The following is a 26,498-nucleotide window of genomic DNA, read 5'->3' as shown; positions in this document are numbered from 1 at the left end:
GCAGCGCTTTGTTTACTAATGGCTACTCGGATTTTGTGTGTTAGTGTTTTGATCGTGATTGGTTATTGCTATGTTACTAACATTTGTTTTTTGTTTTCGTGTGGTTGTACATTGTAGGATGTTTGCATATGTGGAACTGAGGTTGTTTACGTCGGTTCTAAAGTTTAATGTGTTCGTGTTGGTGTAGATGTGACACATTTCCAGGATTGGGAGAGCGCTTGATCTTCTGGTTCTATCAATGACTCTGGCTTTCTCGAGATCCATCGTGTGGCCTTCATCAATGATATGAGCCAGAAGAGCGGTACAGTTCTCTCTCATGCTCGCTTTCTCGGTGTTCGTTTGTGTGAAATCCCGTGTAGATAGCTGTTCATACTTCTTGACTTGTGTCCAACGAGTCTTGTTTTCAAGTTGTTACGACTCATACCGATGTACTGTTTTGGGCAGCTGCTACACGGGATGGAATAGATGATGTTTGGTGTTTCAGATGAAGCAATCGGGTCTTTGGCTCGTGGCAATAACATTCCAAGCGGCTTTGGAATGCAATTAGCGATGTGAATTTCAGCGTAATCGGTTTTCAGGATTTTGGTGATGTGGCTTGATAGGTTCGGGATGAAAGTGAGCGGAAAATATCGGATTTGCGGAGGATTGATGCTGGATTCTGTTGCTGTTTGCTCGGTTTGGAGATTGCTTTCGGAGTGGTGTTGTGTTTGTTGTTATACGGCAGTTGATTGGTGATCTTCGTTGTTTGGTTTATGCTGTTGTTGGGTGGGTGGTATGATGGCTGGTTGCTGTTGGGTTGGATGCTGTTCGATTGGATGCTGTTCAGTGGGATGCTGGTCGGTTGGATGTTGTGCGATGGTGATGTTTGGAGTTGTTGACTGTTCGTGTTGATGGATATGATTTTCCCGGTTTATTATGCGGTTGATGAGTTGTTTTGGATAGTTGTTCTGGCGCAGGATTCTATGGATGGTTGTATGCTGTTTTGATTTTTGGTTTCTTGAATCGAACTTTATCACTCGTTTGACGAAGTTTCGGGCTACGTTTAGTTTGACGCTAATCGGGTGAAATGAGTGGTAGTTCAATAGGCGGCCTGATGAAATGTCTTTGCTGTACCATTCAGTGCTCAACGTCCTGTCTTCATTAATGGTGATGAAAGTATCTAGAAAAGCGATACTGTTGTTTTTGGCTGTTTCCATCGTAAATTGCATTTTTGGATGATAGGAGTTGAACGTCTGGAGTACGTGGGTTAGTTGGTTGTTGGGCAAAGCTAGTAATAAGTCATCAACATATTTGATCAGCAGGGGTACTGGGAAATCGAGTTTTTTGGTGCAATTTCGCAGAAGGCCTTCCATCACCAAATCGCATAAGATTGGTGAAGTAGGGCTACCCATCGCTGTGCCTTCTTTTTGCCGGTAGAATTTTTGACCAAAAATGAAATAGCAGCTCTCCAAGCAGAGCTCTATCATTTCGATAAAAATATCCAGGTTTATGTTTGTTGCTTTCCCGATCGTGTCCCAATTCATAATGATATCATGAATTATTAATCGCTTTGGAGTGTTTGTAAACAGTGACACTACGTCGAAGGATACGAGTATGTAATCGGGCGGTAATTTGACCTGTTGAAGTACTCTTATTAGCTGGAATGAGTCTTTGATGTTGTACTGGCTGTTGAAAGATGACTGTAATATTTGGCATACATATTTCGCTAGTTTGTATGTTGGGGCTGTTATGTTGGGGACAACTGGGCGTAACGGTAGGTCGGGTTTATGGGCCTTGGGTTGACCGTAGATGCATGGGCGAATTGAGTTTTTTGCTTCCAGTGTCGTTGCGGTTTTCTTGTCTATGAGTTTCAGTTTGTATAGCCTGTTGATAATGTCGTTTGTTTGTTTGGTTATTTTGCTGGTTGGGTCTTTTTTCAAAACCTCATAAGTGGGATCATCCAGTAGTTTTAGCATTTTGTTGTTGTAATCCTCTTTTTTCATCACGACCATCCGTTTTCCTTTATCTGATTGAAGTATGAGGAGGTCGTTGTTTTCAGAAATGAATTTCTTAGTGCACTTGATGGCATTTTCGTAGAAAGAGGAAGTAGGCTGTTTGAAATTTGTTTTTGGCCTGCTGTTTAGGAAGTTTTGGATTTTATTAACGATGACACAACGATTTTTATCCTGGATTGTTTTATCGGACTTGGTGTTTAATATTGTTTCTATTTCTGCTATCATATGGAAAATTGGTGTTTGAATATCGCCTACAATGGGTAGTGCAAACTTGGGTCCTAGGCTTATCAGGGTTTGTACTTCCGGTGGGATGATTTTATCGCTTTTGTTGAGTATGGCGCCACAATTTAATGTAGGTGATTCTGTGTCTGGTGTGCTATATTTCAAGAGCCGTCTGTTGATTTTAGCTTGGACTTTTTTAGATTCTTTGCTTTTAGTGTTGAGAAAAGAATTATTTTGTGATGTAATGAATTGTTGAGCTAGACTGTTGCTGGTTGCAGACATCATCATTTGTTGCTGATGTTTTAACTCATGTTGCAGTTGTTTGATTCGGAAGAATGTATGCTTAATTTCAATATTGAGTATTGCTTTTTTGAATCTTTCTGTTATGCTTTGCAATTTGTTTTGGAATGGACTGTTGAGAGGGTATATGCATTTTAGTGAGTAGTCAATATGAGCTGGAAAGATTCCTCGTTTTCTGCAGATTATAAGGAAATCTTTTCTCACTGTCATTTTACATAGCTTTCTGGTGTTACTTGCGTAGATTTTAAATAAATTTGTTGTAGGTTTTCCATATGTTGTATCCATACAGTGGAAGAACCTTCCTTCTTTAAACGCCATTTTTTATTTTGGTATTGTTTTTCGACTGGATGATTTTTAATTTTTGGAGATTGAAACGGCTTATATCAATATTCCATACTTTAAAGCAGTGGTTTTTTTTTAACTTTTTTCTTTCACCGCCCACTTTTGCTAAATTTTCGTGCTTAACGCCCCCTGAGCGACTTTTTGAAAACCCTTTGAAAAGAGTGCTAATTGGCATCGTTGCAAAACCATAAGCTTTTGAAATTCTATTATTGTATAATTTGAAACATTCAACGAAGCACATTTAAAAATTGTTTTAATTGACTTGAGAAGACTGGAAGAACCAACGCATAACCATTAAATGTAGCTAGAAAAAACTCAAAACCAAAACTCATTCAATCAAATTGCATCAAGCCCCAAGACTGAAATTCTTAAATAACAAATTTTTCAGAACTAAACAGAACAGAATAGAACCGAATAAAAGCAAAAAACTCATCCACAGAGAACAGACGTACAAGCTAGCCCACGATACTGGTATAAAATTACCAACGATCGTTTTGAATCAATTTTTTTTTTTTGGCTGGCCACCAGATGTCTCCAAATACACCAAAGGGAACCATCAAAACCAAACTGAGAAAAAAAAAATTAATTTTGTTCTGTTTTGAACAGGTCGTATAAACTGTTTGACATGTTTCAAAAAAAATACTGTTAAAGTTTCTTTTTCGTAGCACTTTAGTCCGATGGCATAACTGAAAAATATCTGAAATCGCTAGTGCTAAATATTGGATAATGGGATGCAAAAGTAATACATTAAAGCAGTGATTTTCAAACTTTTTTCACTCACCACTCCTTTTTGCTGGATTTCCGGGCTCACTGATCCCCTTAGCATTTTTTTAAATATTAGACTCTATCAGTTGAAATTGTCGGAAAAATATTTACGTTTGAAGAAAATATCGTAAACATTTATGTATGGAACAAGGCTCAACATTCACTTGAATTCATATTATTATACTTATGATTTCAATGATATTCGAGTTATACATCTTGTTGTTATTCGCAAAATATAAAAGTCTTCAATTTACTTTTTGTTCGTTTAAAATACCTTCAAATAAATTGAAGATTTGCTTAAATTAATCTATCGAAAACTTTTTTAAAATTTTAACAAAATTTGAATAAAATGTTATTTTGTTACATTGAGTCGTATTGCCAAGCTTTCATTTTCATTCATAAACAAAAGTTATTAAATTTGAGCTCAAATTTCTGTACAACCTAGCAATTTAATCCTGGTTCGAATATTAGGTCTGAAATAATAATAAAACATTTAAGCATGATTTTCTGTTATTCTATTAATAACACGAAGCAACAAAACTCACATTTTCCGAGGTACAAAGAATATAAGAGCTATATTTGAATAATATTGGAGCACTGATTCCAATTATGCATTTGGTTTTTTTTATCAGTTTTTGTTTTCGAGATAACTTTTGGAAATAGGTATAAATTCACTAAACAAATTTGTGCACTTTTTAGGAACTGCTTAAGGACATTATCGATATTTTTATAATCAAGGTTTAAACTCAATGATCAACTTTCCCGAAGACCGCGAGTAATTTTGACTTCTAAGAATAAATGAGAAAAAAAATGAGAATTTTTATAAAATTTCAATAAAAATTTTAACTAAATTGAATCCTTGATATTTTGAAAACTATAAGTCAAATCGTTCTATAGCCATCAACAAAGTGATGAAATGAGTTAAAATCTTTAAAATCAAACACTCAATGACTTTATGGAATAGTGTTTTATAGTATCAGAAAAAGTTGTAAACTTATTTTTCAGCATTTCTTAAAATTATAGAATTTTGTTTTTTTAAAGCGTTGTATCCCTAAAACAGGAATATCTAGACCTGAATTTTCATTGACATTTTGTTGCATGTAGTTTTATTAGTTTACCAGTATTTAATACAAGGTCAATTTTACCCAAAACTGATCAATTTTAAAACTTCCACACGAGATGTCACTAAACTAGAGGTGATGGATAAAATTCAGGAAGCCAAAATCTTCTAAAATCAGTTGTTATAATTGTTAAACTAATGAATTTAAAGTTAAAAATGCCTAAAGATTCTTCATATCTTAAGCTTCTCTGGATGTTTTAAACTTCATATGTTTTTGATTGAAAAAAATACTGTAACTTCCCCAAACTGTATGGAAAATGGATAATTTTTTTCCTTCTGAAATACTAATCTACAAAACCTGTATTTTTCATGAAAAAAAATCTCCCAAAATTCAAATTACAGATTTTCTCTGATATCTCTTTCTTGTGTATTTTAGCAAACAATATTTTTTTATATTATCAGAGCTTCCTGAAGATTTATATTTGAAGCTTTTTTGATAATGAATCTTGAATCAAGCTGAAAGTAAGCGTTTAATTAGGTATTCTTCATATTTGAACTTACAAAGTGCTGTCATTTTAATTTCAATTTGTTTTGAAATCAAAGTGGAAGGCAAACGACTGTTTTAAATTTACCCGCTTTGAGATGTCTAGAATCAGTTCTGAAGGGTAAGATTGATCGTCATGATTATTTCTAATTTACTGGGTGTAGCCGATTCGTCCTCTGACGATATAAACGGTTAGAAGTGCAGAAACTTATAGTAAACTGTCAGTTATTTCGACTACCTCAGTAGTGCAAAAATAAAGAAATGAATAATAGTCTATCATCGTTACTTTTTAAACCGTTTTTACTTATTGACGTATCTCGGTGAGTAAAAGCTTTGTTTTCATTTTTAAATTTACGTAAAGTTTCGGACTACTCTGGAAGACATCCGTAATCCGTTTCGAATAACGTTAATTTAAAAAAAAAATTGACTCATTCACCGAAAAAAATCAATAAGTAAAATGCGTATAAAATAAAAGAAGAGCTGTCCCATGTTTGACCATGAAAAATTCCGAATTTAATTTTTTGATCGATTTAATTAAAAATCAACAAATCAGAACCCAAAATTAAAGTCCCTTTGGCTTGTGAGTACAGTAATACCTCGATATAAAGCAACGAAATTTTTTATTTCGTTACTTTATATCGAAGTTACGTTACGTTATATCGAAACACTACTAAAATGGTCCTTTGGAACATCGATAGTGATCGTTAATGTTAATTTTGGACTTCTTTTGTAAATTTGGCGATATATTCGTCTATAATTTCTATATTACTGGACAATTTTTCTCCGCTTAGTTTAAATAGATGGATACCGAATTCTTGGGTTGTCACGTTTTTGCTCGTTTGAAGTGTGCGTAAAAACACGCTCTCAAACCACTAAGCTCTTTCTGAGTTTCTCATGTATAGTTAGCTAGCGTAGAGCAAAGGCGGGAGCAATTCATGGGAGCTTTTCATCAACATGCCCTCTAGCTTAAAATTTCAACACCTATCAAGCTTTCTCTTATTGGCGCATTTATGCCTGTCTATCCATTTTTCTTTCAAATTTCTATAAAATAAATTCTCTCTAGTTTTCATTCCGCCGCACATGCCATTAAAATTATAATAATAAAAAATTACGGTGATTTAAATCATATAACAAAATTGAAAAATGTATGAAAGGAACAAAATATGAAAATGACAAAAATGACAAAAAGTTACAAAAGTGACTTAAGGGGTAAAAATGACAAAAGTTACAAAAATGACAAAAATCACAAAAATGACAAAAATGGAAAAAATGACAAAAATGACAAAAATGACAAAAATTACAAAAACTTATTTGAATAAAAGACTACATGCCCTAACCTCACTTCAGCTCAAGCAACTTATCTGTAGGTGCAAATATAGTCAATAAGTTTTGAAATGTAGACATGGACATGCTCTTGGTCTGGATTTTCAAAAGCACAAAAGCGACTATCACAATACTGAAGTACATACTGGAGTAACATTTTCAACGCCTGCGCTTATTCGCTCTTTATGCCTCTGAGAATTTACCGCATGGCTCATGAACAATATTATTATATTTTTATGACAAAAAAGTATTGAAATTAAACATATTTATTCCAATTAGAAACATTTTTAAAAGTTACGTTATATAGAGGCAAAAGTTGCTTTATATTGGGTTACGTTATATCGAGGTTGCTTTAGAAAGAGGTATTCCTTTTTTTCGTTCCAAAAAGCCATGACCAAACAAACTCAAATTAAACTTACAAAACCAGATCAAGGTACAGACCGTATACGAAATCTGTCACAATATAAAAAAAAATATGTCTGTGATTGGGACTTACAGAGACAGAAATTCAAACTATTTCGTTTTGAATATGTCACAGCTAAAGACTCGTTAATATGGTGGAATGGGAAGAAAATGCAATAAATTATTTTTAACACTAAAGATGTTGATTTTTCTAATTAAATTCCCACATTAAGAACCGTGATGAAATGTTAGCTTAGAAACACCGATATTCGGCTCTCTATTAGGATAGTTCAATATTCTTAAAATATAGATTCCCTAGATCGATTCAGCTGAATTGTTTCAGGATCGGTTCACCTCAAAAATCGAATCAAAGGATTCATATCTGAAAGATCGATCTTTTGATTTTTCGTAATTTTTGCTGCTTTATGTTGAAGATAGTGAAAAAAGACAGAGAAGCAAATTAATTGAAAGTTCAAATGCATTAGCCATAAACATATATATATATTTTTTTTAAATTCAACATCAAAATGTTTAACTTTTCATGACTTTGGTCTAGTGTATTTGGCATACAAAAAGCAGAATAAATACAGTGAGCAAAATAAGAATGGCACCACTATGTGTTTTGCTTGTTTGAATATGAATGATTGAAAATTTCAAAAATTCTCTTCCATAGTTTGTTCTGAATTACTTAACGGATAAACCAAGCATAAGTTTACTTTTTTTGGACGTAGCAATTGGCGTTGAGGATCAAAAATGTGAAAAAAGGGTGCGAAATAAGGATAGCACCACTTGAGTTTTTCAATAAAAACAAGATTATTTTTAAAAATTTACTGTGTAAAAGTAAATAATAATGCTTCCACGAGTTATTTGAATAGATAACTTCTGCATTTTAGGAGTTTTCCAGAATTCCAAAGGTTTTCAAAGGTATTAAAAGGAGGTTTTAAGAGATTTGATATTTAAGCTATAAAACTTTATCAAACTGCTTGATTTTTTCATTAACATTCATAAGTATGATGCAAAATAATGAAACATAGATTTGACGCTGAGTTTGAATCCAAAAAGTAGGTAGGAATTCAAAAATACTAATGTTTTGTAATAGACAAACACTATTTCTCTAGTTTTAAGTCATAGATGGCAGCACTTTCTGCCATTTAACCAAATTCATGCAAATTTTCGAATATACCGCGATTAATTAGGGAGCGCTGGATGATTTTGGTCAAGAAATAAATACATGTACCGTGTAAACGCTTTGGAAATTCTAAGATCACTAAATCCAAAAAAAAATAAATTGCATCAAGATCACTAAAAGTGATTTTTTGGACCGATTATAAGAATAAAGTTATATTTTGCGATGAAGCTTGATGGAGCTTGATGGACCAGACCGCTAGCATAGGGTTACCATATCCTTCAACGCCAAAAAGAGTACGTTGAAATCATTTTTCAAAATATTTAGGAGAAACGGGAAAAAAACAGGAAAAAGGTGACAATTAGTTGCTAGTTATAAAACTTACCTGGCAATAACGGCAAAACATAGTTTTACAAATTGAAAGTTGTCGTTTTTAGTATTTGTTCATTTTCTTGCAGATTTTTAGTGAAAAATAAAAGGGTCGTCGGATTATTCGAAAAGATAGAGATCAGAACATCGTTAACATGAGAACACGTTGCATTTCAAAAAGAGTTCAAATTGCTGTTGTGCTCTCTGCCAACTGTTTGGGCGCTAATTGCATATTCAAAGGCGCTGATTGCCTGCACAGTTTTTTTCGACGACTGGGAGAAGCTTTTGTCAAAAGTGGGTTTGAAACTTTCGAAATTGTTGTGTTTTACTTATAGAAAAGTTTTGCTAATGAAACAGAAAACTTGTTTGTAACGAAAAATTCAGATTTTAATCGATTTGTTATGCTTCTTATTTTAATATATTGTTTGGAAAACTCAACAAAATAGAGAAACCTGAAGTACCGAGCCATGAATGCATAAAGTGTTGCATTTCTTTCGGACTTCTGGTACATATAGAAACACAAACTTAAGAACTGGAAGAAATAAGTTCGTTTCTTTGATAAAATTCCTTTCAACAGAAAAAAAAGAGTACAAACCGCAAGATTTCACAAAAAGAAGAGTACGCTCATTTCTCGATCGAAAAAGAGTACATGTACTCTTAAAAGAGTACGTATGGTAACCCTACGCTAGCAGTATTATTGGTATGATTTGAAATTGAATCGGAAGTTGAGATGAGCAGGAATTTTGGCGATTGTACATTTTTGTGCTGGTGGTTCTTTTGCAAATCCGGAAAAACTTTCTGCAGCGTGAACTTCCAAAAAACTGTAATGGGAAAATATCTGAAAATGATGAATATGGGTCTGAATAAACCTGGAAAATCAATATTGAGACTACATTTGGTTTTAACTGCAAGATAGTGCTGCCATCTACGACTTGAAACTGGAAAAAGAGTGATTTACTGAATTAAATCAAGGTTTTTGATTTCCAACCTATTTTTTCTGATCCAAAAATAATCCCGAATGTTTGTTTCATCATTTCACGTCATTTTAATGAAGAAAAAAGTAGTTTGGTTAATAATTACAGCTCAAATATAAAATTCCTTAACGCTAGAGGAGCATCTCTTAAAACCCCCTTTTAAAACCTTTGAAAACCTTTGGAACTCTAGAAAACGTCTTAAAATGCAGTTATCTGTTCAAATAAATCGTAGACGCGTTATTATTCACTTTTACACAGTAAATTTTTAAAAATAATCTTGTTTTTGTTGAAAAACTCAAGTGGTGCTATTCTTATTTCGCACCCTTTCTTCACATTTTTGATCCCCAATGCCAATTGCTACGTCCAAAAAAAGTAAACTTATGCTTGGTTTATCCGTTAAGTAATTCAGAACAAACTGTGGATGAAAATTTTCGAAATTTTCAATCATTCATATTTTAACACGCAAAACACATAGTGGTTCTATTTTTATTTCGCTTACTGTATATGCATTTCTCCGTACGACATATTCTCTAGTTCAAATTATAAGCGCGTAAAATAGGTATAAGTCTAAATATTGTAAGTTCACTGATTAAAACATTTTAACCATTTTCAGTTAGTTCACCTGGTGAAATGCTTATTTTTAAAAGTTAGGAGTTTTTTTTATTTAGATACGCTGGTGTTTTTAAAACCATCGATTCTGCCATAGGTCATGGTGAAAAGGAGACGTGTTCAGCTATTATCTGGAAAGCTTAAGTTCAATTTTTCAAGCATCAAAATTTTCCAAGCATAAAATTCATTAACCTTAATCTGCTCTTGAGTGTAAATCCACAGAATTGGATGTTTGGCAGCTTGTTACTTTATTCAGGTGCATTCAAATAAAAAAAAAATCTTGGGAGGGTCTCAAAGAATTCTTGTAAAATTCTTGAAACAAAAACTCCCTAATCAGAACTTAAGTGTTAAGTTAACACTCTTCGCTCAAAACCACTATATCTCTTTTGTTTCTTAACCGATTTTTACGAAATATGTAGGATTGGAAACCTCGTGATGGAACACAACTTTGTTTTTCAGTCAAAAATCAGCTACGACACTTTAGTTTTCCATTATTCAAAGTTTTAGAAAAAAAGTCCTAAAAACATGCTTCCAAAAAACTGGACGAAATGGTCCAAATTCGCTTTGTGTCCAAGAGAGCTGAAGTTCGAAGCTATACGTTGCACATAAGAATATATTGTTTTTTGATTTATTAAGATCATGACCACAAATAACGTTAAAAAGTAGTGTAAAACGGCACTTTCAATCAATGAAGTGGAAAGTGGTATTTTAGTGCAAGAAAAACTGAAAAAATTGCAAATCGATAATAAGTTCCAAAACCAGCTACCGGTCAAAAATTCTGTGTTACGTATTTTGACAACCCAAAGTTGTAAAAATGTGCCAAATTATTTCTACTTTCCAATCCTCTTTTAAAAATTTATCAGGTGTGACTTTAACAATTTTAACGGTTCATAAAATGAAAAGTACGGTTTTCATACCACTTTTTTACATTATGATGTTCTTGAAAATTGATGATTTGACACTAAGTGGAATTTTTGTTGAGTATTTTGTAGCAGATATACAGCCTTTCTCCGAAGTATGGATTTTTTTCTAAGACTTTGAAAAACAGACAATTTAATTGTTGTAGGTGAAAAATGTCTGATAAACATATAGCGGTTTTAAGTGAAGAGTTTCCATTTTGACACTCCAGAGAGTTTTTTTCCTGCGTTTTCAGGCTGCGTCCATAAAAAAGTAATGATGCAAAATTATGGATATCAAGAACTCATTAAGGGTCCCAGATGAAATTGTTTTATTTGGATGCAAGCGAATAAAGTTACAAGCCGCCAAACTTATGAAAGTGTCATATTGACAATCAAGAGTGGATGAGGGTTGAATGGTTCTCCGACATTTTTCTTTTTTGTAGGCAACAAGATGTAAACATACCTATGATAATTTGGCAAAATTTAGTTTCACTTTGCATCACTTTGGAATGGAAATTAAATTGAATTTGAGAAAATTTAGTAATTTATCCCTCTTAGAAATGACACTTTACAAACAAACAAAAAGTTGATCTGTGAAATGATCATCGCAATTCTGAATTTGGACGTTTTATTCATATTTTCATATCCAGGCAGACCACGTTTTCCTCTTACTTTCTGTAAACGTTGTTATAACTTTTATTTTGGTTTCAAAGGTGTATTTGTTCGAATCATATTTCCAATTATCTTCTTCAAATCTGAAATTCCAAATTAATTTTAAACATTGTTGCATGATTCTTTTATTGTCCAATTTTCAGAAAACAATGCTAAATCCAAAATTTTTCTACTGCCAGTGTTTTATTGAAACTAAAAAACTATTTTTTGGAATCAAAACGGAGCGGAAACACGCTTTTTACATTGAAACACCATACGGTTTTGCTCGTAATTTAGCAAGGGTTTGCAAATTCAGGTAGCCAGTTCGTTACGAAAGGATTATTTCCGAATTATGTTTTGTGACCGGATGTTCGAAGAAAACTACAAGCTTAATCCGCTTAACCAGTACAAAAAATAATGCGGTTCCAGGGACAATGATCCCGAACCCGTCCAGATGGTGCCCATTATCAGGAACAGGTAAAAAAGTTTGCTTCTCATGCATTTTGTGGGCTAGGAAGGTCAACCGAAAAATTATCCTAATTGTTATTTTTCGATGCCCTCGGGTACCGTAGCTGAATTTCACTGCTCATTATCAGGAAGTTAGCTCGAGTATTGTTTTCCATATTCGAATCTGCCCCTTCCGCTTCTCAGCTGAAGAATTTTGGGCAGGCAAATGAGGTTTTTAGGAATTAATTCCGCCAAACAAAACGTTACTTATTCTATGTTTTCGGTTTTGTGGCTAGGTTTCTTTTCTAGTATTATATCCTTCAGGTTTTAGGAAAAGGAAGCTAACTAGGAATAGGTAATTCTCCACAGTCACAGGGACTTGTCGCCAAAATTTACTTACTGTTGCTTGGCACAGGAAATGAAAATGCCATGCTAATTAGCTCATTATTAGAGGATTTGCATAGGACAAATGGTGAATTTTAATCATTAATAGATAATCTTATTGCTCATTTTGGTTTTGTGAGCTTTCTTTTGATATTATTTCATATGAGCTTTTCATGTTTCATTTAATTCGTAAGAATTGCTCATTTTAAAAATCTGTGATTATTTGCATATTAGTTTTTCTTATAAATAGTAGAAAATGGAAATGGTTATATGAGTCAAATTCCAAATGATCCTCTCCAGGCGGAGTTAAATTAAAAACACCGGAAACGTTTTGACTTGTGGCCGAGGGGAAAAACGCCGCCGCCATTTGGCCAATTCATTCCACACACTCAACTCAGCAGTTGTTGGATATGGTTGGTCAATTTTGGGCGGGCGTTAGTTTCGTTTTGACTTGACTGTAAAACGTAAAAATCAGCCAACCATGGTCATAAAGCAGGGGGAGGATCGATCCAGAATGCTCGGAAACCTCAAACGTGCAGCAAGCAACAACTCTCTCATTGGTCGCTAATTAGTTGGAGGTGTTGGTTACGTAATGGTGTGGCTTTAATACAACAATTCCAAATTATTTCAAGTGATGGCAATGGGAATCAAACTTTTTTAATGGAAGTTTAAGTAACATTTTCCAGCTAGTTGGCTTCTTTTTTAAATTTATGAATCAATCATCTCTAAATAAGGCAAAACTTCTAAATAGAATCAAACTGATTCAAATGATTTAAAACAGACAAATATATAACCAAATCAAATTACGGGGAATGGTCACATAAAACCTGGAAATCCTGGAAAATAGAAGAAGAAGAAGAAGAAGTTTTCGGAAAATTTAAAGTGAGAAGATTTGCATTGAAATATCTCAAAAGAACTGTAAGATCTTCTAATATTTGCTTAACAATAAGCCTAGGCCATTTCCCTGGATAAAAAAATCCGTATCATCTCAATTATGGGATCCTAATTTTTGTGGAATAAATCTATTTAAATTGCAAATGGTGCATCCTGGGAAAAAAAATTCCGGGGAAGTGGATTTCTGGTGATTGAAATTCTGGTGATTTTTCATTCTGGGCAATGGTTTTCGGGAGAATGGAGTACAACCTGAAAATACTATCAAGACTGTCTCCTGACTTGAAAATTGGTACAATTTTAAATTTTTTGAGAAAGTCAGGATACATTCCAGTCTATGATTTTGTTAAGCATTGACAAAGAATTCGAGAGAAATCATCGCAGTTTTCTTTTCACAAGAAAGAAGTAGGGTGGTTGGATTTACCGGTTTTTTTTTAAAATCCGGTATTTCGGTATTTGGAATTTTAAAAACCGATAAAACCGGTAAAACCGGTATTTTTCATAGTATATCGAATTCATGAAAAGGTTTCGTCTAATTGCAGTAGTAATGGCATAAAATGCGCAGAAGTTATAACACAATAGAATTTGCAACATTTTCAATTGAAAAATATTGAATTAAGCCTTTAAATTATCACTTTGTAATAAATCTATCATCACCCTCATGATAATCATGATATTTATCATCGTCATTTTATTATTATTTTAATTTCACATTGAGGATGCAGAAATAATAGAAGTATCATATATTTTGCGACCAATTTTTGTCCTAAACTCTGTAAAACAGTATTGAAGAATAGATTTTACAGATTTAGTAAAAGTTTTAATAGTCTTTCATGAAAATGATACGAAATTTGATATACAAAAAGATTTTCCGTTAAAAAATTACTTAATCAATTACCAAACAAAACTCAAACACTGTCACAAAGTGTTTGGTTGACTCACAAAATTATAGATTATTGTTGTCTTAAATACGGATGTTTTCCTCGCAACCTAGGTCGTGATAGCATTATGTTTGCCTTTCCTAAATTAAAACAAACAAATAAAAAAGAAAATCTTTTAAAAAATCAGTCAAAATTCAGCAATAAATAAAGTTGTTTGGATCTTATCCATACGCTCATTGTTGCTATAAAACTGTTGCAAATTTATAACAACTTTTTACTGCTTTGTCGGAAAAAGAAAATGCTTCAACAGCATTAAAAATAAAACAACAGAGTTTCATCAATTAACCTGGAAATATTGATAGAGAAATTTTATACAAATGTTTCAACATGTGTTTAAATGCTGGCTCTATTAAAATTTTTAATTTTTAAAACAAAGCAGGAATTTTGTAATCAACATTTTTGGTTTTTAATTTTTGAAAGCCCTTCACCGTTTAGAACAATTTTGAAAAACTTGGCCTGTTTATAGATAAAACATGTTCGCATCTTTTGACTAAATTCCAGTTTTTCAATGAAAACTACTGTGATATAATAATCAACCAATCTTAAATTTCTTGTAGCTGTTTCTTTTTTCAGTCATTGTTCATGTGTACAGTCTTAAAATGTTGTGAAGCGTTAATTCGATAGCTGAACTGAAGTGTGTAAAGTTTCATGAAAATATTTCATCTGAGTGAGAGATGGCAGCTTGTCAATGCTTTTTTAAACGCCACTCTATCTTTCATTCAAAAAGTACATCGGCAAGTTTTAGCAACAATCATATCTCACATACTTAAACCTTGTAGCGAGGTTTATTAAGCTTAGAGTTTGAAACTGATTGAATAAAATATAAGTATTAGTACTCATACATATTTGTTAAAAAAAACATTTAGCTGTGTCAATTTTATTACAGTGCCGTTGATGAAAAGATGATGAAAAGTTGATGAAAAATTTACCGGAAATCTCGGTTTTTTACCGTCCCAAAAGTCGGTATTTCCGGTATTGGAAAATGGACGGTTTAACCGGTTTTACCGGTTTCGGTAAAACCGGTTAGACCACTCTAGAAAGAAGGGATTTGATCGTGGTCACAGCATTTATTGTTTTTAAGAGAATAAATAATTAAAACCACTTCGTTTTGTGTTTCCGGATATAGAAAAATGAAGTTAGAGACACGATTAGTAAAGGAAAACATATCAGATTCAGGATCGTTATGAAGGGTTGATGCTAGATCTTTACCAATTTTTGTAAAAAGTTAAAAGCTTTGAATACTTCTGGTATTGTCTCAAGAAGGATATAATTAACATTAAGATTCATTTCATTATGAAGATTACTTTTTCCTATAGTTGAGTTTTACCTTTCCACACTTTGGAGCATGTTATGTTGCTAAGCAAATTTTCATAGAAGAAGCTTTCTACTTCTTCTTACATTGGTATACCTCCTAATAGATATGTTTTAACCTTTCTTGTTAGTGTGAATTTTAATTCCGTTTGAAACTTTTCATATAGAAAAATATTATTTTGATAAAAGAACATTAGTGAAAGGACATCCAAGGGCAATGATTTACTGTTAGTTTCATTACTCGAAATATTTTTTCGGTATATTCCAATACTAGTTTCGTGAAAGGTAAATTTTATTTCAAAATATTCTCAGAAATCTCGATAAAGTGTACACTTTAACAGTTCATACGGTTTCTACGGTTGCTACAAATCTTACGACTCTTACGGATCGAACGGTTCGTACGGTTCCTACGGTTTGCACGGATTGATTGGTTCCCTATGGTTCGTACGGTTCCTGCGGTTAATACGGATCCTACGGTTCCCACAGTTCATACGGTTAGGGAACCATCCCCCGGGAACCGCAGGAACCGTACGAACCGTAGCGAACCGTAAGAACCATAGCGAACCGTAGGAACCGAACGAACCGAAGCGAACCGTAGAAACCGTACGAACCGTAGCGAACCGTAGAAACCGTACGAACCGTAGCGAACCGTAGGAACGGTTCGAACCGTAGGAACCGTACGAACCGTTGGAACCGCACGAACCGTAGCGAACCGTAGGAACCGTACGAACCGTAGGAATCGTACGAACCGTAGGAACCGTTCGATCCGTAGCGAACCGTACGAACCGTACAAACCGTAGGGACCGTACGAACCGTAGCGAACCGTAGGAACCGTACGAACCGTTGGAACCGTACGAACCGAAGCGAACCGTAGAAACCGTACGAACCGAATAAACAGTATAAACCGTATGAACCGTATGAACGTAGCAACCGTAGAAACCGTTCGAACCGAACGAACCGTAAGAACCGTACGAACCGACAGAACCGTACGAACTGAACGAACCGTAGCAAACCGTACGAACCGTATAAACCGTATGAAACGTATGAACCGTAGGAACCGTACGAACCGTAGGAACCGTACGAACCGTAGGAACCGTAGGAACCGGAGGAACCGTACGAACCGTAGGAACCGTAGGAACCGTATAAACCGTATAAACCGAATGAACCGTATGAACCGTTCGATCCGTACGAACCGTAGGAACCTTAGGAAACGTACGAACCGAAGGAACCGTAGCAAACCGTACGAACCGTAAAAACCGTATAAAACGTATGAATCGTAGGAACCGTACGAACCGTAAGAACCGAACGAACCATATAAACCGTAAAAACCGTATGAACCGTACGAACAGTATGAAACATGGGAACCGTACGAACTGTAGGAACCGTACGAACTGTAGGAACCGTAGCAAACCGTAGGAACCGTACGAACCGTAACGAACCGTAGAAACCGTTCGAACCGTAGGAACCGTATGAACCGTAGGAACCGTACGAACCGTACGAACCGTAGCAAACCGTAGGAACCGTAAGAACCGTAAGAACCGTACGAACCATAGGAACCGCAGGATCCGTACGAACCGTACGAACCGTATTCACCGGATAAACTGTATGAACCGTAGGAACCGTAGGAACCGTACGAACCATAAGAACCGTAGGAACCGTAGCAAACTGTAGAAGCCGTACGAACCATAGGAACCGTAGGAAACGTACGAACCGAAGGAACCGTAGCAAACCGTACGAACCGTATAAACCGTATAAAACGTATGAACCGTAGGAACCGTACGAACCGTACGAACCGTACGAACCGTAGCGAACCGTACGAACCGTACAAACCGTAGGAACCGTACGAACCGTAGCGAACCGTAGGAACCGAAGAAACCGTACGAACCGTAGAAACCGTACGAACCGTAGGAACCGTACGAACCGTAGCGAATCGTAGGAACCGTTCGAACCGTAGGAACCGTACGAACCGTAGGACCGTACGAACCGTAGCGCACCATAGGAACCGTAAGAACCGTAATGAACCGTACGAACCGTAGCAAACCGTAGGAACCTTACGAACCGTAGGAACCGTAGGAACCGTAGAAACCGTACGAACCGTAGCAAACCGCAGGAACCGTTCAAACCGTAGGAACCGTACGAACCGTAGGAACTGTACGAATCGTAGCAAACCGTAGGAACCGTAGGAACCGTAGGAACCGTTCGAACCGTAGGAACCGTAAGAACCGTATAAACCGTAGAGAACCGTAAGAACCGTAGGAACCGTACGAACCGTTCAAACCGTAGGAACCGTACGAACCGTAGGAACTATTCGAACCGTACGAACAGTACGAACCGTAGCGAACCGTAAGAACCGTAGGAACCGTACGAACCGTAGGAACCGTACGAAAAGTAGGAACCGTAAGAACCGTAGGAACCGTACGAATCGTAGCGAACCGTAGGAACCGTAGAAACCGTAGGAACCGTAGGAACCGTACGGGCCGTAGGAACCGCTCGAACCGTAGTGAACCGTAGGAACCGTACGAACCGTAGGAACCGTTCGAACCGTAGGAACCGTACGAACCGTAGGAACCATAGGAACTGACGAACCGTACGAACCGTACGAACCATACGAACCATAGGAACCATAGGAACCGTACGAACCGTAGCGAACCGTTGGAACCGTAGCGAACCGTAGGAACCGTTCGAACCGTAAGAACCGTACGAACCGTAGGAACCGTACGAACCGTACGAACCGTAGCGAACCGTAAGAACCGTAGGAACCGTAGGAAACGTACGAACCGTAGGAACCTTAAGAACCGTAACGAACCGTAGGAACCGTTCGAACCGTAAGAACCGAAAGAACCGTATGAACCGTAGGAACCGTAGGAACCGTAGGAACTGTACGAACCGTAGGATCCGTACGAACCGTAGGAACCGTACGAACCGTATTAAACCGTAGGAACCGTTCGAACCGTACGAACCGTACGAACCGTAGCGAACCGTAGAAACCGTAGGAACCGTTCGAACCGTAGGAACCGTACGAACCGTATGAACCGTTGCGAACCGTAAGAACCGTTGCGAACCGTAGGAACCGTACGAACCGTAGCGAACTGTAGGAACCGTACGAACCGTACGAACCGTACGAACCGTAGGAACCATAGGAACCTTAGGAACCGTACGAACCGAAAGAACCGTAGGAACAATACGAACCGTAACGAACCGTAGGAACCGTTCGAACCGTAGGAACCGTTCGAACCGTAGGAACAGTAGGAACCGAAGGAACCGTAGGAACCGTAGGAACTATACGAATCGTTAGAACCGTAGGAACCGTTCGAACCGTAGGAACCGTTCGAACCGTAGGAACCGTAGGAACCGTAGAAACCGTAGGAACCGTAGGAACCATACGAACCTTAGGAACCGTAGCAAACCGTAGGAACCGTACGAACCGTAGGAACCGTTCGAACCGTTAAAACCGTAAGAACCGTATGAACCGTAGGAACCGTACAAACCGTAGAAACCGTACGAACCGTACGAACCGTAGGAACCGTACGAACCGTTCGAACCGTTCGAACCGTAGAAAACCGTAGGAACCGAAAGAACCGTAGAAACCGTAGGAACCGTTCGAACCGTAGAAAACCGTAGGAACCGAAAGAACCATAGAAACCGTAAGAACCGTACGAACCGTAGGAACCGTACGAACCGTAGGAACCGAAGGAACCGTACGAACAGTAAGAACCGAAGGAATCGTACGAACCGTTTGAACCGTAGGAACCGTACGAACCGTTCGAACCGTTGGAACCGTACGAACCGTACGAACCGTACAAACCATAGGAAACGTACGAACCGTAGCGAACCGTTGGAACCGTAGCGAACCGTAGGAACCGTAGGAACCGTAGGAACCGTACGAACCGTAGGAACCGTAGGAACCGTACGAACCGTAGCGAACCGTTGGAACCGTACGAACCGTAGGAACCGTTCGAACCGTAGGAACCGTAGGAAACGTAGGAACCGTACGAACCGTAGGAACCGTAGCGAACCGGTGCGAACCGTAGGAACCGTAGGAACCGTAGGAACCGTAGGAACCGTACGAACCGTAGGAACCGTAGGAACCGTACGAACCGTAGTGAACCGTAGGAACCGTACGAACCGTAGGAACCGTAGGAACCGTAGGAAGCGTGTGAACCGTAGCGAACCGTAGGAACCGTAGGAACCGTAGGAACCGTAGAAACTGTACGAACCGTAGGAACCGTAGGAACCGTACGAACCGTATTGAACCGTAGGAACCCTAGGAACCGTAGGAACCGTAGGGACCGTAGGAACCGTAGAAACCGTAGGAACCGTATGAACCGTAGGAACCGTAGGAACCGTACGAACCGTAGCGAACCGTAGGAACCGTACGAACCGTAGGAACCGTTCGAACCGTACGAACCGTAGGAAACGTAGGAACCGTACGAACCGTACGAACCGTAGGAACGGTTCCGAACCGTAGGAACCGTAGGAACCGTACGAACCCTAGGAACCGTAGGAACCGTAGAAACCGTTCGAACCGTAGGAACCGTTCGAACCGTAGGAACCGTAGACACCGTAGGAACCGTAGGAACCGTACGAACCGTACTAACCGTACGAACCGTAGCGAACCGTAGGAACCGTACGAACCGTAGGAACCGTTCGAACCGTAGGAATCGTACGAACCGTACGAACCGTACGAACCATAGCGAACTGTACGAACTTTAGCGAACCGTACGAACCGTACTAACCGTACGAACCGTACGAACCGTACGAACCGTAAGAACCGTAGGAACCGTACGAACCGTAGCGAACCGTAGCGACCCGTAGGAACCGTAGCGAACCGTAGGAACCGTTCGAACCGTAGGAACTGTACGAACCGTACGAACCGTAACGAACCGTACGAACTTTAGCGAACCGTAGGAACCGTACGAACCGTAGGAACCGTACGAACCGTAGGAACCTTAAGAACCGTACGAACCGTAGGAATCGTAGGAACAATACGAACCGTAACGAACCGTAGGAACCGTAGCGAACCGTAGCGAACCGTACGAATCGTACGAACCGTAGAAACCGTACGAACCGTACGAACCGTAGGAACCGTACGAACCGTAGCGAACCGTAGGAACCATTCGAACCGTACGAACCGTACGAACCGTAGGATCCGTACGAACCATAGCAAACCGTAGGAACCGTACGAACTGTAGGAACCTTAGGAACCGTACGAACCGTAGGAACCGTAGGAACCGTACGAACCGTAGGAACCGTACGAACCGTAGGAACCGTTCGAACCGTAGTAACCGCAGGACCCGTAGGAACTGACAAACCGTACGAACCGTAGCGAACCGTACAAACCGTACGAACCGTAGAAACCGTACGAACCGTAGCAAACCGTAGGAACCGTAGCGAACCGTAGGAACCGTTCGAACCGTAAGAACCGAAAGAACCGTATGGACCGTAGCAACCTTAGAAACTGTAGGAACCCTACGAACCGTTTGAACCGTACGAACCGTAGGAACCGTAGCGAAACGGAAGAACCGTAGCGAACCGTAGAAACCGTTCGAACCGTAGGAACTTTAGGAACCGTAGGAACCGTACAAACCGTAGGAACCGTAGGAACCGTACGAACCGTAGCGAAACGTAAGACCCGTAGCGAGCCGTAGGAACCGTACGAACCGCAGGATCCTTAGGAACCGTACGAACCGAAGGAACCGTAGGAACAATACGAAACGTAACGAACCGTAGGAACCGTTCGAACCGTAGGACCCGTTCGAACCGTAGGAACCGTAGGAACCGTAGGAACCGTAGGAACCGTACGAACCGTAGCGAACCGTAGGAACCGGACGAACCGTAGGAACCGTACGAACCGTAGGAACCGTACGAACCGTAGGAACCGTAGGAACCGTACGAACCGTAGCGAACCGTAAGAACCGTAGCGAACCGTAGGAACCGTAAAAACCGTAGCGAACCGTAGTTAACGTACGAACCGTAGTAAACCGTACGAACCGTTGGATTCGTACGAACCGTATGAACCGTAGGAACCGTATGAACCGTAGGATCCGTAGGAACCATACGAACCGTAGGAACCATAACAAACCGTTGGAACAGTACGAACCGTAACGAAACGTAGGAACCGTAGGAACCGTAAGAACCGTAAGAACCGTATCGAGCCGTAGGAACCGTTCGAACCGTAGGAACCGTTCGAACCGTAGGAACCGTAGGAACCGTAGGAGCCGTAGGAACTATAGTAACCGTAGCAAACCGTAGGAACCGTACGAGCCGTATCGAACGGTAGGAACTGTTTGAACCGTAGAAACCGTTCGAACCGTTGGAACCGTACGAACCGTAGGAACCGTGCGAACCGTATGAACCGCAGGAACCGTGGGAACCGTTCGAACCATACGAACCGTAGGAACTGTACGAACCATAGGAACCGTAGGAATCGTAGGAACCGAAGCAAACCATAGGAACCGTACGAACCGTAACGAACCGTACGAACCGTAACGAACCGTACGAACCGTACGAACCGTAGCGAACCGTAAAAACCGTAGCGAACCGTATGAACCGTAGGAACCGTTCGAACCTAAGGAACCGTACGAACCGTAGGAACCGTACGAACCGTACGAACCGTACGAACCATACGAACCGTAGCGAACCGTAAGAACCGTAGCAAACCGTAGGAACAGTACGAACCGTAGGAACCGTAGCAAACCGTACGAACTGTAGGAACCGAAACGAACCGTAATGAACCGTACGAACCGTTAGAACCGTAGGAACCGTAGGAACCGTGGGAACCGTCGGAACCGTAGGAACCGTAGGAACCATACAAACCATAGGAACCGTAGCAAATCGTAGGAACCGTACGAACCGTAATGAAACGTAGGAATCGTAGGAACCGTACGTACCGTAACGAACCGTAGGAACCGTTCAAATCGTAGGAACAGTACGAACCGTAGGAACCGTAGGAACCGTAGGAACCGTAGGAACCGTACGAACCGTAGCGAACCGTAGCGAACCGTAGCGAACCGTAGGAACCGTTCGAACCGTAGGAACCGTACGAACCGTAGGATCCGTACGAACCGTACTAACCGTAGAAACATTAGGAACCGTACGAACCGTAGAAACCGTAGGAACAAAACGAACCGTAACGAACCGTAGGAACCATTCGAACAGTAAGGAACGTAAGAACCGTATGAACCGTAGGAACCGTTCGAACCGTAGGAACAGTACGAACCGTTCAAACCGTAGGAACCGTACGAACCGTAGGAACCGTACGAACCGTAGGAACCGTAAGAACCGTAGCGAACCATAGGAACCGTACGAACCGTAGGAACCTTAGGAACCGTACGAACCGTAGGAACCGTAGGAACAATACGAACCGTAACGAACCGTAGGAACCGTTCGATAAGTTAGAACCGTAAGAACCGTATGAACCGTAGGAACCGTAGGAACCGTAGGAACCGTAGGAACCGTACGAACCGTAGCGAACCGTAGCGAACCGTAGCGAACCGTAGGAACCGTTCGAACCGTAGGAACCGTACGAACCGTAGGATCCGTACGAACCGTAGCAAACCGTAGGAACCGTAGGAACCGTTCGAACCGTAGGAACTTTAAGATCCGTACGAACCGTAGGAATCGAATGAACCGAACGAACCGTAGCGAACCGTAGGAACCGTACGAACCGTACGAACCATACGAACCGTAGGAACCGTTCGAACCGTCAGAACTGTAAGAACTGTATGAACCGTAGGAACCGTAGGAACCGTAGGGACCGTAGGAACCGTACGAACCGTACGAATCGAAGCAAACCGTAGGAACAGTACAAACCGTAGGAACCGTACGAACCGTTTGAATCGTAGCAAACCGTAGGAACCGTACGAACCGTAGGAACCGTAGCGAACCGTAATAACCCTATGAAACGCGGGAAACGTACGAACCGTGTGATCCGTCGTGAACCGTAGCAACCGCAGCGAACCGTAGGAACTGTTCGAACCGTTAGAACCGTACGAATCGTAGGAACCGTACGAGCTGTATGAACCGTACGATCCGTAGGAACTGTAGGAAGCGTATCGAACCGTAGGAACCGTAGCGAACCGTAGCATTCTTTGGAATAGTAGCGAACCGTACGAACCGAACGAACCGTAGAGAACCGTAGCAAACCGTAGGAACCGTAGGTACCGTACGAACCGAAGGAACCGTACGAACCGTAGGAATTGTAGGAACCGTAGGAACCGTAGGAACCGTAGCAAACCGTATGAACTGAACGAATTGTAACGAACCGTACTAACTTTAGAAAACCTTAAGCACCCTATGAACCGTAGGAATTTTTGGAATCGTTTAAACTGTAGGGATCCGTTAGAATCGTAGAAACCGTACGAATACCTGGTCTTATACTGAAACTTATATCTTTTCGATGAAAGATCATTGTAAAGTAAAGTTAACGCCAGTTATAAAAACACAAGTCTGATAAAATTTTTAATGTGTTTTGATGTACTTATTTATGATATTAAAAATTAACAAAGGTGTTTAACTTTTTTTACAAAAAATTAACCAAATCTAACTTGAAACTTCGAATTTTTAAGAATCTGAAAAAATTCATGTGTTCTAGGTTTTTAAAAATGAACAAAATTTTCAATTTTGGGGAAGATTTGAAGACCGCCGGTGCCAATTGTCAGATAATAAAAAAAAAATCCAATCGCACAACTTTTCAAATTAAGGAATAAAATTTTCGACATGTAATTTTGGCGGACTGACGTGATCATGATAAAACATTTTTGATTGAAAGCTATACGAATATTGAACATAATTGTCTTCAATCAGTTAGTACAAATAGATTATTAAAAAGTGTCAACATGTTTCTAAAACGCTTAGATTTGGAACAAATGGAACATCTGAGCACTGACTATTTATAAAGTTATGACGAACATGTGAAATCTGTTACATAAAAGAAAACAAAATTTGAAACTGTTTCTATTATAAAATAACATTTGGCACTGGAAGTTTAAAAACATTGTTGTTACTTTAAATTTTGGATTTCAATTGAAACCATTTTCATTCACGAAATCCTCAGTTTAACATATGAATATTGATTAAAAGTCAGTAAACGTAGATACACATTAAATATCTCACACATTTGTATATGGTTGAATGGAATCATTAGCTTGATTCTTAGAAAGAACTAGTTTATTCTATCAATTTATTGAACCGATTTCTTATTTAAAATAAATTCAAAGATACTATGAGTCCAACAAATAAAAAAAACAGGTAGAAGTAAACCTCAAAAGCATGTCCAATCCATAAGCTTTTCCTCAACCAAAAGATGTACTGCCATCAGCATAACTTCCGGTAAACTGCAAAACTGTTTTGTTTGCGCTTTGGGAATCAGAATCAATCATGTTGAATAAATTTTTAATGCTCGCCTCAAAGTTGAACGTACAGGTTAGAACAGTAAGAGGAAGGAGTTTTGGTATCTGAAACTGAAAGCTCATCGTTTGTTTGTTTGATAGTTTTTACAATTTGCAAAGCGAACCAAAATTTTGTTTTTGTTAAAAAAAATATAATAAAAATTTTAATGTTTTGAAAAAAACTTTTTAGAGATTCAAAAAGTAAAATTTTTTCTACTTTTGAAAATCAATGCAAAAAGAAAAAGTAAAAAATAAGTCAGCATTGATTTGCTCCCCAGACTAGAAACTATTCAATTTATGTACCGGAAATGTGAACTAACAACAAACAGTGTCCCAGGGAATAGTGGTACCTTAAGTCAGTCTGTACACGAGACAATCTCTGCGGAATCAATTACTCGAAACCATCCCGATGGAATTATTTATTACCGTCGGAAGCACATTTAAATGGATTCTCCTTCCTCCGTCCTTGTTGTCGTCTGGATTATCGCTTCCAAGCGCTCCTCGAGAAAGGGCATCGATTTTTGTACTGCAGAATGGAGGTGGAAGAAATTTCTCTTTTAACCAAAATAAAAAAAACAGTACAGAAGCAGCAAAGAGTTGAATGTGTGTTAATCCATTTAGCAGTCTAATCAATTTATTCCGCATTGTAGGGATTTTCCATTTCCTGATGGGACAAAACAGCTCAACAAATCATCAAAAACCTATTCGGGGAATTGTTTTTCACTTTCTTCTGGTGTCCTTTACGGGTGTGGGCTGACAAATCCGTTTAAATCAGGCAAGGGCCTAAGAATTGCTGAGGAAGCAAAAGAAAGAAACCGTTCATCGATTTAGTTCTAATCCCGTTTGGGGTGTTAAATTTGGATCTGGCGAAAGTTTTCGTCAATTTCGCTTCAAGATCGGGACAGTGGGTATGAATGAATGGTTCAAAACGTTTTGCAAAACTTCGAAGAAAATTCAGTCAAAGAGTTGTACGAAAATCCAAAGGTTGAGGATCAAGGATTGCATTTTCTGATACGGATCAGAAAAATTAGCTCCATGGCTCAGAGTTATTGTTTTGCTTCTATCAGCCATAACAATGGTCTTGTATCTTTTCAACCCGCAAAGGATATGATTTAATCCAATTAACAAAGTTTTTTGTATTTCATTTTCACCTTTTTGTACAGCACAAACTTTGTAAAAACATGGTACAAACCAAATGTTGTAAGAATTCACCAACCTTAAATTCTACCTAGCAAAATGAAAGAAGAGTTAATTTAAAAAAAAAATAGCAATAATTTGGAAGTTGGCCTATATTTATTAAAGGAACAAAATTATTACAGCTTTTTAAACTTGTCACACAATGTTCACTAAACCGCTGCATGGTTTTTTCGATTGTTTTTGCTGCCAGAGAAAGCAATAAAAAAATTTGAAGCAATTCAAACAGGTTCAAAGAGTTTTAATTTTGCATGGAAATTTGTATAAGAAAACAAAATTTTTCGTTCAAAAATCGCTAGAGATGTGCTGGAAATTCTAAAAAATATAGCTTTGGATAAAAAAAAACTTTGATTATTGTTGT

General features: G+C 38.5%; 1 protein-coding gene across 1 annotated transcript in view; it reads right to left on the bottom strand.

The window, feature by feature from the left end:
* Positions 1 to 314: 314 nt before the first annotated feature.
* Positions 315 to 26,498, bottom strand: part of LOC129742954 (uncharacterized) — a 48,076-nt gene continuing 21,892 nt past the window's right edge. Inside the window, exons 2-3 of the mRNA XM_055734897.1 lie at positions 720 to 2,005; positions 315 to 671 (exon numbers count right to left, since the gene is read on the bottom strand). Of these exons, the coding sequence (XP_055590872.1) occupies positions 315 to 671; positions 720 to 2,005 (1,643 nt within the window). The remainder of the gene's footprint in view (positions 672 to 719; positions 2,006 to 26,498) is intronic.

Source organism: Uranotaenia lowii, chromosome 2, assembly GCF_029784155.1.
Source record: "Uranotaenia lowii strain MFRU-FL chromosome 2, ASM2978415v1, whole genome shotgun sequence".
Taxonomy (NCBI): domain Eukaryota; kingdom Metazoa; phylum Arthropoda; class Insecta; order Diptera; family Culicidae; genus Uranotaenia; species Uranotaenia lowii.
Note: the sequence above shows the minus strand (reverse complement) of the source record. Positions and strands in the feature narration are given on the sequence as shown.